This window comes from Salarias fasciatus, chromosome 6, assembly GCF_902148845.1.
Source record: "Salarias fasciatus chromosome 6, fSalaFa1.1, whole genome shotgun sequence".
NCBI lineage: Eukaryota > Metazoa > Chordata > Actinopteri > Blenniiformes > Blenniidae > Salarias > Salarias fasciatus.
Genome location: NC_043750.1, coordinates 10,868,095 through 10,879,955, shown reverse-complemented (window position 1 = coordinate 10,879,955; position 11,861 = coordinate 10,868,095). Strand labels below are relative to the sequence as shown.

The 11,861-nt window shown below is 44.1% G+C and overlaps 1 protein-coding gene across 2 annotated transcripts; it reads left to right on the top strand.

The window, feature by feature from the left end:
* The first annotated feature begins 3,297 nt into the window (after positions 1 to 3,297).
* LOC115389530 (mitochondrial glycine transporter B-like) lies at positions 3,298 to 11,685 on the top strand. 2 transcript variants are annotated; one of them, XM_030092928.1, is made up of 9 exons: positions 3,298 to 3,680; positions 4,895 to 4,993; positions 6,377 to 6,469; positions 7,183 to 7,307; positions 9,013 to 9,097; positions 9,459 to 9,638; positions 9,735 to 9,903; positions 9,982 to 10,145; positions 10,264 to 11,685. In XM_030092928.1, the coding sequence occupies exons 2-9, from the start codon at positions 4,982 to 4,984 to the stop codon at positions 10,384 to 10,386; spliced, it is 951 nt and encodes a 316-aa protein (XP_029948788.1). In that variant the 5' UTR covers positions 3,298 to 3,680; positions 4,895 to 4,981; the 3' UTR covers positions 10,387 to 11,685. The 2 variants fall into 2 exon arrangements, with proteins under 2 accessions (XP_029948788.1, XP_029948790.1); XM_030092930.1 differs by lacking the exon at positions 6,377 to 6,469.
* The last annotated feature ends 176 nt before the right edge of the window (positions 11,686 to 11,861 follow it).

Sequence of the window (11,861 nt, the reverse complement as noted above, 5' to 3'; positions counted from 1 at the left end):
CAAAAATAAATCCTTCATGTTAATTTTTTTTTCTTAATTTGTGTTTGGCATCAAGCATAGCAACAATGAGGTAGACACCTGTAACTACGGTAGTACTACTATTAAAGTTTTCGTCTCACCGACTCAAATAAAACAAAAGTGCATTTTGTGTTCGGTGCTCAACTGTATACAACTTTATTACACTCTGACTCTACATAATCCCAAACTACACAAGGCTCTTGTTCATAAAGTAAAACGACATGTAAAACTTATTTACAGACAATATTCACACTACAAAAAAGGGCTATAAGACTAATTACAAATAGTCATTATCGAGAGCCGTCTAATCCATTATTTATTAAACTGAAAGTTTTGAAATTTCCTGAAATTGTTGATTTAAGCATCCTAAAAATAATGTATAAGGCAAAGTCGAATTTATTGCCTGTAAATTTTCAGAATATATTTGAAATAAGAACTAGTATATACAATCTTAAAGGAATAGACGTGTTCAAAAAACCCAGATTCAGAACCAAAATAAAAGAAAGAACCACTGTGGTAAAAGGAGTGAACTTATGGAATGCTCTGAAACAGGAAATCAAAGAGTGTAAAACAATTATGACATTTAAGAAACAGATAAAAAATTCCACATTGGAAAAATATAAAAATGAAAACTAAGTTGTTGCGGGTGAAAAAAATTAGATTTGGTAAAAATTGGTTTTTTAGTATTGTTAATTTGTATTAGTTCAAATAATGTATGTAAAGGGGCAGATATAATAAGATTGTTCTTCTTTCTGCTCCTTTTCTTTTGTTTGTTTGGTGTCTAGACTGACATTGATGTATTTTCATCTTTTTTGTTTTTTGTTTTAAACGAAAGAAACAACTAAACTAAACTAAACTAAACTAAACTAAACTAAAGTCAGCATTTCTATATGTGTTGGAGACAGGCTTGCTCTCTTTTGGGAGCAGATGTTCTGCTGCAGAGAGAATCCACTCCGATGGGGTGGAGGCTCTGAAACATAACATTAGAAAACATTGGCATGACATCACTTCTTATTAAAACACATCACTGTTAAAACGTTACAGAAAACACGAAATATGTGTGCTAAAGGCAGGTAATGAATCAAATCGTCACCGCCAAAGGTAACGTTGACAGCTATGAGTAAATAGCAAGTTAGCCCTCTATGCTAATATTATTAGCTTAACGAGACGACGCTCAATCTTCATCTTTGTCACGAGCCACGACGTCTTCTGTTCCAGGTGCTCATGCATCGCAGTTGTGCTGCCGTGGAAGGCAGGTTCTGTCCTGCAGACAGTGCATTGCACACTTTTCTCTGATGTTTTCTTGTAAAGCTCCCACACTCTGAGCTCCGCTGCTGCCGGGTAGCCATGACACTAGTCTGGTGTCGTCGACTGACACGACGGCGCATGTGTGTCAAATACAGAAAGGCAGACGCGGCAGTGGAAGGTGCCGCAGCAGTTTTCAGACATAAACAAAGATTAAAAAAAAAAAACGATGACTAGTCAACTATTAAATTAGTCGTCGATGATTTTAATAGTCAACATAATAGTGATTAATCGACTAATTGTGGCAGCCCTATTCAGTACCATGGACAGAGCCTTGGAATGATCATGTAAGAGTGAACTACTGATATTCTGCATCACAATAGTGGATTGGCTGTTTCAGCACCATGGACAGCGCCTTGGATTTATCTGTAAACAGAGACTTAATATTAATCTTTACCACAACACTCAACTGGCTATGTCAGGACCATGGACAGCGAATTGGAATTCCTCAATGATAGAGATCCCCTTTTGATCCTAACCAAAACGGTGCATTGGCTATTTCACCACCATGGACAGTGCCTTGGAGTCATCATGAAAGAGTGACCCATTAACATTCTGCACCACAACAGTGGATTAGCTATTTTAGCACCATGGACAGTGCCTTGGATTTATCTGTAAACAGTGACTTAAAATTAACCTTTACCACAACAGTCAGTTGGCTATATCAGCACCACGGACAGCAAATTGGAATTCATCAATGAATCAAGACTGACAATTAATTATTACCAAATCCGTGATTTGGCTATTTCAGCACCATGGACAGCGCCTTGAAAACATTTTGAAAGGGTTAACTACTGATACTCTGCACCACAATGGTGGGTTAGCTATTCCAACAGCATGATACAGTGACCCAGGGCCGGGTCTACACAGGGACAAGAGGGGGCCTGGCCCCCCTCAAATAAATGTTGTGCCCCCTCAAACTAAATCCCCCAAAATATATTAGCACGAGCACACACTGCACCATCCTTGCTCCGGCGCTACATGCGGACCCCCCGCCCCCGCTGAATGCACATTTGTGCCCCCCCATACACTTGATATGCGCCCCCCTGAGACGAATGTCTGGCGACAGGTCTGGGTGGAGTGGATCAACCACTCTCCTAGAAAATCGCCCTTTTTTTTCTCATGGGTTACCATATGTTTTGTTTGTTGGAGGATTCGTCCTGCCTGACACAGTTGTCCGGTTTATTCAGGTTATCAATTTGCTCATTTCTCGGAGAACCCAACTTTTACTCCATTTATTGTCAGGAATATTCTTTCAAGTCAGTTTCTCAAACCTATCAGTCGCTGCTGCGTATGGCTGTAATACCAATGTTTTGCCACCAGATGGCGCCTAAGCACCGTGGTGTCGGGGTGGAGTCAAGCTCAAACTTTTTTGTTCATCCTGTCAAGTGAAGAAAATTTAAAAGCCAAAAAAGTCACATTAGTTTTATCAAACTCCTTTTTATCACCAAAATGCTCACCATCCAAATAGTCCCTCTTACTTGTTGTTCCTTTCTTTTGATGTGGAAATCTCATCACAGCTCTGGCTCAAAATTGCACTCCAGCAAATTGAGTTTTAAGCAACAAGCAGAGGTCAACAAGTTTCTTGTCCAATGTATGTTTTAAATAGCAAAATAGCTTAAGTGGGAAAATGCATGGAAACAGGAGGAGTAGAGACAGAAGCTGAAACATGAATAAAAGGTATTTGAATATTACACAATATAAAGAATGCATCCTCCTTTTTTTATGTGATTTTCCTTCATTTCATATAGATTAGATCATTATTATCTGGAGGAAATTCATAAACTTTCCAGAATCCTGAACCGTTTATTATTTCATGAATTCAGCCTTCCATAACCGACAGCGTTTATGCGGGGTGACAGCGCCACTCTGAGGCCAATAACAGAACTGCAGGGCTTACATGCTCTACCTCTCTGCAAGTGTCCCTTTAAAGCACTCACACACACTCACGTGCACGTGATGTGTTTTCGCGCGTGCACACGCCGCTGTCCTGGAGGTGAACTGAGCTAGCAGAAGGCAGCTAACAGACACAACACCGGCGAACAGCGACAGCCTCGTCCGGAGACCTTTTTCCTCCACATGAAACACACCTTCCTGGAAGAAACGGACCGAATTCAGACCGGGACGCGAACCCCGTTGCTGCGTAATATTTTAAATGCGCGGCCACGTGAAGTTTTATAAGTTGCCCAAGTGCGCTGGCTAGCAAGTAGCTTATGCTAGCTAGCGTTGGTAGAAGGTTCTGTGGTGTTTTCCGGCATTCACCTCTTCTGTCTGAAGGGAAATAATGACTACGGCCTGTGTGGAGCCGGTAGAGGTGAGGCTCACCTCCAGCAGCCCCTGACGCGCTTCAGCATCGGGTAAGACCACTTCCACTGCTGCGTTAGCCTCTTAGCTTGTAGCCAGTCAAGTTTGACAGCTGTCAGAGCTGAACGAATTTCTCCCGATTTACAGAGACGGCTGTGTTGATCAGTCGCTCGTCTCTAAATATTGCACTGTGACCAAGAACAGAGTAACGAGTCTATGTTAGATTCTCTCCAACAGGCTGATGTAACTTCACTCTGACAGCTAACTTAGCATGCTGAAGTCAGCTTGTAGTTCGACAGTTTACATGGGAAACCATCAATTGTGTTTTAATGCAATAAGATTAACTTCCGTTAGAACATGCAGTTCCATTTGCTTTCTTCTAGTAGAATCCATTATATTTATTCTGGATATTAGGGTTGTATTACTAAGCATGTCTTATTTCAAAAGGAATGGAAATTAAATTCAGTGAACTGATGATGATGACAGATATGTGACAGATGTGAGAATTGGTATTTGATCTGCATCTCAAGAGTTTTAACGTTGGGGGGGGGGGGGGGGTAAAAATTTTGAGAGTAGTGGATTTTGAAATTTGGTTGGGGTTTAGGAAGGGCTGAATCAGGGCTGAATATTTTGGGATCAGGGTTATACCTTTTCCCAGCTTGATTTAATATGTGTAAAGTACCCATGTTTAACATAAATTGGTTGAGAAACAAACTATTTCATTACATCCAAAACCTACGTACCTACAGCTGAATGGATTTCCACTTAAATGTAAACACTTAAAATTGTCTTTTTAGATTAAGTGGTGAGTTCAAAATGACATGTCATGAAATTGTAAAGAAGTATTAACAGGGAGTTCAGTAAGATGCGATACAAACGATCATTTCCATGACCTAGGAAATAAAAGTATTTGTTCTTAGAATGGGGAAAAAAAACTGCAGATGAAAAATGTCTGATTCCTACAGGATTCGTGATAATATCTTACTATGTGGCAATGATCAGTCTGACATTTAAGCAAAAATTACTTGTAGACCTCACATGTAGCGTGCAGCATGAGAGCTGGACGATGATTCAGGGAATAATATAAATGAGCCACTGATGGAGATTAAAGTTAAATCTATTGTTGAAAGCTGGAAAGCTTTTCCCCTGAACTGTCGAATGAGAGGCTAACTTCATTATCCTCCTTCCAGAGACCTTGCTCAGAAATGTGATTCTTAAAATCATTCTTGGTTTTTCTGTGATTTTTTTTTTTTTTTTTTTTTTAAAGTTCACTTGGCTGAACTTAACCGGCTCTGAAACGGCAGCGGCAGCAGAGGAGAAACTGGACTCCTCCGACCCTGCATCCAGCTCAAAGATGGAGTTAGCGGTGAGTTCAGATAACGCTTGGTCATCAGAAAAACACTCCCTTGCATACTGGATGAAAATAAGTAGACCATGCAGGCAATTAATCCAACAATTCCACTAATTTCACTTCTTACAGTCCAGACTGTTGACAGCTGTCTGGGATCAAACTTAATAAATGTTTGAACAGAAGATGCCCTTCAAGCCTCTCCTCCACTCATTCATTGACATGCTTCTGTCCTTTAATGAACTGCTCCGTGTCGACACAGCGGCTGTTAGAAATGATGATCCACGCCTCCATCCTGTCAAAACTCTGCTGCTGGACTGATAAACTCTCTGAAACTAAAGAGCTCCCATCACACCCAACTTATCTCCGTGCGCTGGCCTGTGTTTGAGTTCAAAGTTCCTGTTGTGACTTACAGAGGTCTGGATGCTTGGGCCTCTCTTCACTTCTTTACATCCCTCTCGTCCTGCATGTGAATACGCTGACACATCGATCCTCTATTCAGGATTTACTGAGTGTTCCATTGTCTGGGTTAAACATTGATATCGCCAGCTTCTAAAAAACATCAGAGCTTTCTTCAAACTACCCCAAAATCTTCATAATTGTCTGTTAAATGTATCTATTGATGCGAGAATTCCATCTGACTTCTGCATCAGTTTATACATCTTAGAGTAAAGGCAGAGACAAATACTAAAATTCACATTTAAAGACGACAAATCACCTCAAGTGCATAGTTTTTGGAATGTGAGCTTAAGCTAGAGTATCCATGAAATAACGGCACACAGGATTAGCATGCAAACTCCACACAGAGATCATGCTAATCACGTATGATTGTTCGCACAAAAACGGTTATCTTGTTGCCTCAGGTAAAGCATAAATACGAGTGTATCCTCAGATTTTCCAGACATATCTTCTGTTTGGATCCAGATGTTAGGAATGTTACTGGTTTCCATTTTTGTTTTTTCCCCACCTTAAAATACGAGGCGACTGCGTGCGGATTTCTGTGTTGAATAACTCGTGAAAATAGCCCCTCTTAAACATACATTCTCTGTGACCCACATATAAAGTAGGCACACACGCACGCAGACATACACACACCTCATGACTCATGCCATTTGACAAAGATGCATATTAACGGTGAGCTTTACAGAGGAGGCGAGAGCCGAGTACAGATGTGCGAGTGTGTCGCTGAAAGATAAAGATAGAAGCTCAGAGAGAAACGCGGGCTGGATTAAGCTTCTGCTTTGGCTGTGAAACCGGGGAGGGGGTGGAGGGAGGACCAAAAGAAGGAGAAAGCCATTGTAGCCTGGTGGGAGAGCGAGCGAGCCAGCGAGAGAGAGAGAGGGGAGGAAGGGTAGGTTTGAGAGAGAGATGGAGGTTTATTTCATAATATGCCATTTGTAGCGGCAGCAGCGCCACAGAGAGCGGGAGGTGAAAGGGGGCAGAATGCAGGAGAAACAGGACTCTCGGAGCCGAACCCCGGGTAGCCTGGGGAAGGTAGGAGCGCCGTGTGTTTCTGCGTGGTGTGTGTGTTACGGTGTCACGTGAGTCTGGACACTTCAGCATATTGCTGAGTGTCTCCAACAGGCTGTTTGTTTGTTTCTTGCGTTTATTGCTTAATGTGAATTTTCTTTTTTGTGTGTGTGTGTGTGTTGTGTGTATGTGTGTGTGTGTGTGGTCCGGTCTGTTTGACCATGAGGCATGTAGGCACACATAATGGTCAGCCTCAGTGTAATTCTACCCAGCAGCCCCTGTCAGTGTGTGTGTGTGTGTGTGTGTGTGTGTGACCTGTCTGTGTGCATCTCCATCATCTCCACCGTGGAGGGCCCCGTCCTCTGCTCGGTGCTGCAGGCTTTTTGTTTTTCTAAACTGAAATGTCACCGAAGCATTTTTAGCTCTGGTTTATTTTATTTATCTGACATAAAGATCTGTGTTCTGATTTCATTATGTTGTTGTCTTGATATTCAACACGAGGCGAGCAGAAGGAAGATGTTTACTGACACACACTCCATGTCATTTTTTTTTCTCACACCGTGACTAATCCTCATGTTTTCTCTCATCCTCTGTCTTCAATTTAAACCCCTTCCCTCTCTCCATCCACCATTTCCTTCCTCCTGGTGCTGCTTCTCCCTCATCCTTTGACTCCTCGTCCCCTGTCGTCCCTCCTCTCGTCTCGCGTCTCGCGCCTCGCTCCCTGCCGTCTTCCTCAGGCTCACCCGGCTCTCAAAGCCTTCATGTGCGGCTCCCTCAGTGGCACCTGCTCCACGCTGCTCTTCCAGCCTCTGGATCTGGTGAAGACACGGCTGCAGACGCTGCAGAACAACGCTAAACCAGGGTACACACACACACACACACACCCACGCACACACACGTTTCACCAGTGTAAACATGCGAACGCCACTGTTAAAACATACATGGAGGAGTTTTTGGCTCCCCCTCATGAGAATTGGAGGAAATGACACAAACACTGTTGCATTTTCCCACTCTTTGTATTTTAAACAGTAAATATACTTTATTCAGGAGCATCACCGCTTCAATGAAACGCCTGAAAGTTCAAGGCTGAAAATGGCGGTTTGAATCCAGATATTCACCAAACCAACAAGCAGACCAAGAATCCTCAAAGAGCAGCTCTATGAGCATGAAAATAATATAACTTAAGTGCCGTGTGTGTGAGAATCTAAGAAAACTGTCTTCATATTCACCAAAACCAACAACTGTGTATTTCAGTGTTTGTAGTGGAAACGAATAATTCAGGAATTAGCTGTAAATATACATTTTGAGAAGTACAAATAGAACTAATCACTGTAAGTTAACGTCACATATCTCTACAAATAATGTGAAACAATAGACGAAAGGTGAAAAATTGGTGTAGATATGTATGTTCTTCTGTGACTCCGTTTCAGATATTTCTGGTGTTGCTTTTATGATTATTTTTAACGATAATGTTCTTTATCTCACTGCTTTTTTCTCAAGTGAACTCTGCTTTAATTCACACATTTACGGTTGTTCGACAGTGAGGAGTTGAATCTGATTAACTCATCAGCTCTGCTGTCTGATGCTGAAAGAGCCACTGAAGCGTCATGTGACCTTCTCGCTTGTTCTGGAATGAACCGGTGTGACCACAGCCTCAGAGCAGAGATGCGCTGAAAACCAGACACAGCATGTCAAAAAAACAACAGAAGAAGGAGAGATCGTTTAATGTGGACTGCTTTCAGCTCGCACGTTTAATGTTGGCGTAAACAGAATGTGCACTGCGGCGCTGCAGTGGGCTTCAGAACTTCATCACACGTTGGATTATTTTCATGGATTTTCCCAGCCAGTCAGCAATTTCCAAAATGTGAAAAGGCATCAAAACAGCATCTAAAACGGTTCTGTTGTTGACATGAATGGACGGACGTCCCCCGCAGCGCTACTGAAGACCGTCACGTTGTTAGATCTGCGTTCAGCTAAACCAGAAAAGGCAAAAGTCAGGTTTATAGATGGACTGCCGGAATGCAGCAGTCACTGAAGAAATCATTTAATCAGACCCAAGCGGATGAGTGTGAGCGCATCCTTTATCATCTCACTGAAACGTGTCAAGTGTCACTGTGTGTGTTTGTGTGTGTCAAGCATTTCTCATGTTTACCATCAGCCTGCCTCTGGTGTTGTCTTTCTTTAGCTGCCCTTTTTCCATCTGTCTGACTCCAACACACACGGAGCATAGCAGGACAGAATTTGCTGGCAGAGCCCGCCTCAGTCTGTCGTTCTGACCCATATAGCACAATTAGTCACAGCAGCACCATCTAATCATGGTGTCAGGCTGCCGGCTTGTAATTACCGCCACTGAGAGCAGGAAGAGGAAACGTTAACGTCTAAAAGTGGAGATTTGTTGCCCCCTCTCACACGCGGAGGTTTTGTTTTAGTGCGGAGATGCGGAGGATGATTCCGTGCGGATGCAGTCGTTCAGCACAGGGACAAAATGCTTTCCGGCCGCTCAGTTTTGTGTGTTTGGAAATCAGAATGTGTCCATGAAACAACAACACCCGCCTCTCTCGCTGCAGTGCTCCCAAGGTGGGGATGTTCACCGTGTTCGTCAACGTGGTCCGTACAGAGAACTTCTTCAGCCTGTGGAAAGGAGTTTCACCTGTAAGTGACGGAGCTTCTTTATTGTTGTCGACGTGTCTGAAAATCTTCGCAGTCACGACGCTCGTCATTTGCTTGTTTGCGTGTCAGCAGTTGTTAGCGGCAGCGTTTGTCCTGCAGCGCAGTTCTCCTGACACTTTCAGCTCACATTAACATTTCCTCCATGTTTTTACCCAAAAAAAAACACACACATCAGCAGTCCAGTCGGAGTTTCATCCATCACAACACAAATACAAATAACAATGAGTGAAGGCAGCCTGTGCTCACTCACAGAAAAGTAAATCACATTTTTAAGCATTTAAAGAAAAAAAAAAAAAAACTCTTCTTCTTGAGAAATCCTGAGCTCTGTTCTTTCTTCCTGCAGTCCTTTGTGCGTTGCATCCCCGGGGTGGGGATCTACTTCAGCACCTTCTACTCCCTGAAGCAGCACTTCTTCCTGGACCGGGCGCCGAACGCCGGCGAGGCCGTCCTGCTGGGAGCCGGCGCCCGGGCCGTGGCCGGCGTCACCATGCTGCCCTTCACCGTCATCAAGACGCGCTTTGAGGTGAATGTCTGACGGTCATGAGGAAGTTACCACCCCCGGTTTATGTTTGGTCCTGGACGTAGCATGTGAACAAACATGGGTCATGTCGTTTTCCAGAGTGGTCGCTTCAACTACGTGAGCGTGGCCGGAGCTCTGAGGAGCGTTTACGAGACGGAGGGGGTCCGGGCTCTGTATTCCGGGCTGACTGCCACGTTGCTCCGGGACGCTCCCTTCTCCGGGATCTACGTCATGTTTTACAGCCAGGCCAAGAGAGTGCTGCCGCACGGTGAGCGCAGGAGCGGCGGCTCGTCCCGCCTGTTGATTTTCAGTCATTCCTGAGCCCAATGTTTGGTTTCTCCCTCAGAGGTGACGGCGGCGGCCTACGCCCCTCTGGTGAACTTCGGCTGCGGGGTGGTGGCGGGCGTCATGGCGTCGCTGGCCACGCAGCCGGCGGACGTGGTGAAGACGCACATTCAAGTCAGGCCGTCGCACTGCGGCACCGCGGAGGCCGTTCGCTACATCTACACGGTCAGTTGTGCTGATTTCGGTGAAGTCTCTGTGAGCTGGAATCAGTTCATCCAGGTGTTCGCCGCCCCTGCAGATCTCAGCGTAACGTGTCTTGAGACCGTTCTGTCCTCTGCCTCAGGTGCACGGCGTGGGCGGCTTCTTCCGCGGAGCGGTGCCCAGATCTCTGCGACGCACCCTGATGGCCGCCATGGCCTGGACTGTCTATGAACAGCTGATGGCTCGAATGGGCCTCAAGTCATGAAGAGCAGCCACGTGGAGCCACGAACAGGGGAAGAGATTTCGAGATAGTAATATATTTTTTCACTGGATGAGGAGAATAGAGCCGAGGAGCCTTTATAGACAATGAACCGCCAGGATGCCGGGCTGAGAAAACAGGTGGATGGAGAGAGAGGATAAAAAAAAAAGGAAGGATGCTTTCTGCGTGTTTGCTGTTATTTAAATGTTTGTGAAAATGTGCCTGTCGGTGTCTGTAGGTAAGTTCGAGGTTGTGACGTTCCACCCGACTCCTGCCTGTGTCAGTCTGACTGTCGTGACACTCCCTGCTGTCAATTCGAACATTTCTTCTCGTCGTTTTTGAAGCTCTGGCCTGAAAAAATGAGATCAGTAGTAAAGCAGCCTTCAGCACGGTGGTTAGAGAATAAAATCTGCCTCGGCGAGCAGACTGATGAGTTTCCGGAAACACTGCGAGGAGCTCCGAATTCTGCCACGTGTGTGGAACCTACATGTGATTGAGCAATGTTTCCGACTCACTGGTTATTGATAATAAATAACCAGGTGTTTTTTTGTTGAGGGCTGAGACAATCAGAAGGATTTGCACAGACTTATCGTGGAAAGAAAACCAAGGCTCTGTTGCCATTCTTTTGAAGCTATGCTTCTGATTTTTATTTTTTATTTTATTTTTAAATGAATAACAGTAGCCACGTCTGTAGCGGAAACTAATTCAGGATTTGATGAGTTTGTGTAATACTTAACTCTTAATTATTTAAGGTACCCCATGGAGTTCCTGGTTACAAGTAGAGATGTGGATCATAGATTTAGGGTTTTCTGCAGATCAGCAAAAAAAAAAAAGATGAAGAATGCCAATTCAATACTGTGGAGGGACAAACACTGGACAAGTGATCCTTCTTCAGATCACCCCAGCATTTCCTCACGGTGGTGTTTTTTTTTTTTATTCTGTTAATTGGTTGAAGTCTCTCCAGTATTCCAGATGTTCCTGTGCTGAAACACTTATTCCCAGAGTTAACAGCTTGCTGAAGCATTGCTTAATCATTGCGGAGATGTGTTTAATGAGTTTACAGAGTCCAGGTCAGGATGCGTCTGTTTCCTCCGGCTGACTCCACCCGGCTTTGTAAATATTTGACTGAATGCAGAAAAACTCTGGACAGAAAAAAAAAAAGGCCAAATTGTCCTGTTGCCTGTGGAGTGTATCTGTTTTTATAAATATTATTTATTATTGAAAATATCAGTGTGGATATTTCTCAAGAAAAAAAAAAGCCAAATGAAAGAGGAGACAGAACTGGAGTGACGGGGCGTTCGCTGACGCTGTGAGGGGACATCGCACACCCTCACACTTCAAATCTTTATTAAATGTACCTGACGAGGCGTTCACTGTCTCTCCGGACTGAAAGTGAGGTGGAGTGTGAGTGAAGGTGAAGCCTCGGTGTTTGATGTGTGTTAAACCCAGAACCCTCCCACAGGTGCCGTCACATTGTTCAT

Coding starts and splice junctions, on each gene's coding strand:
- LOC115389530 (XM_030092928.1), top strand. Junction 6,470..7,182: donor CCCCGGGTAGCCTGGGGAAG/GTAGGAGCGCCG, acceptor CGTCTTCCTCAG/GCTCACCCGGCTCTCAAAGC. Junction 9,904..9,981: donor CAAGAGAGTGCTGCCGCACG/GTGAGCGCAGGA, acceptor TTTCTCCCTCAG/AGGTGACGGCGGCGGCCTAC.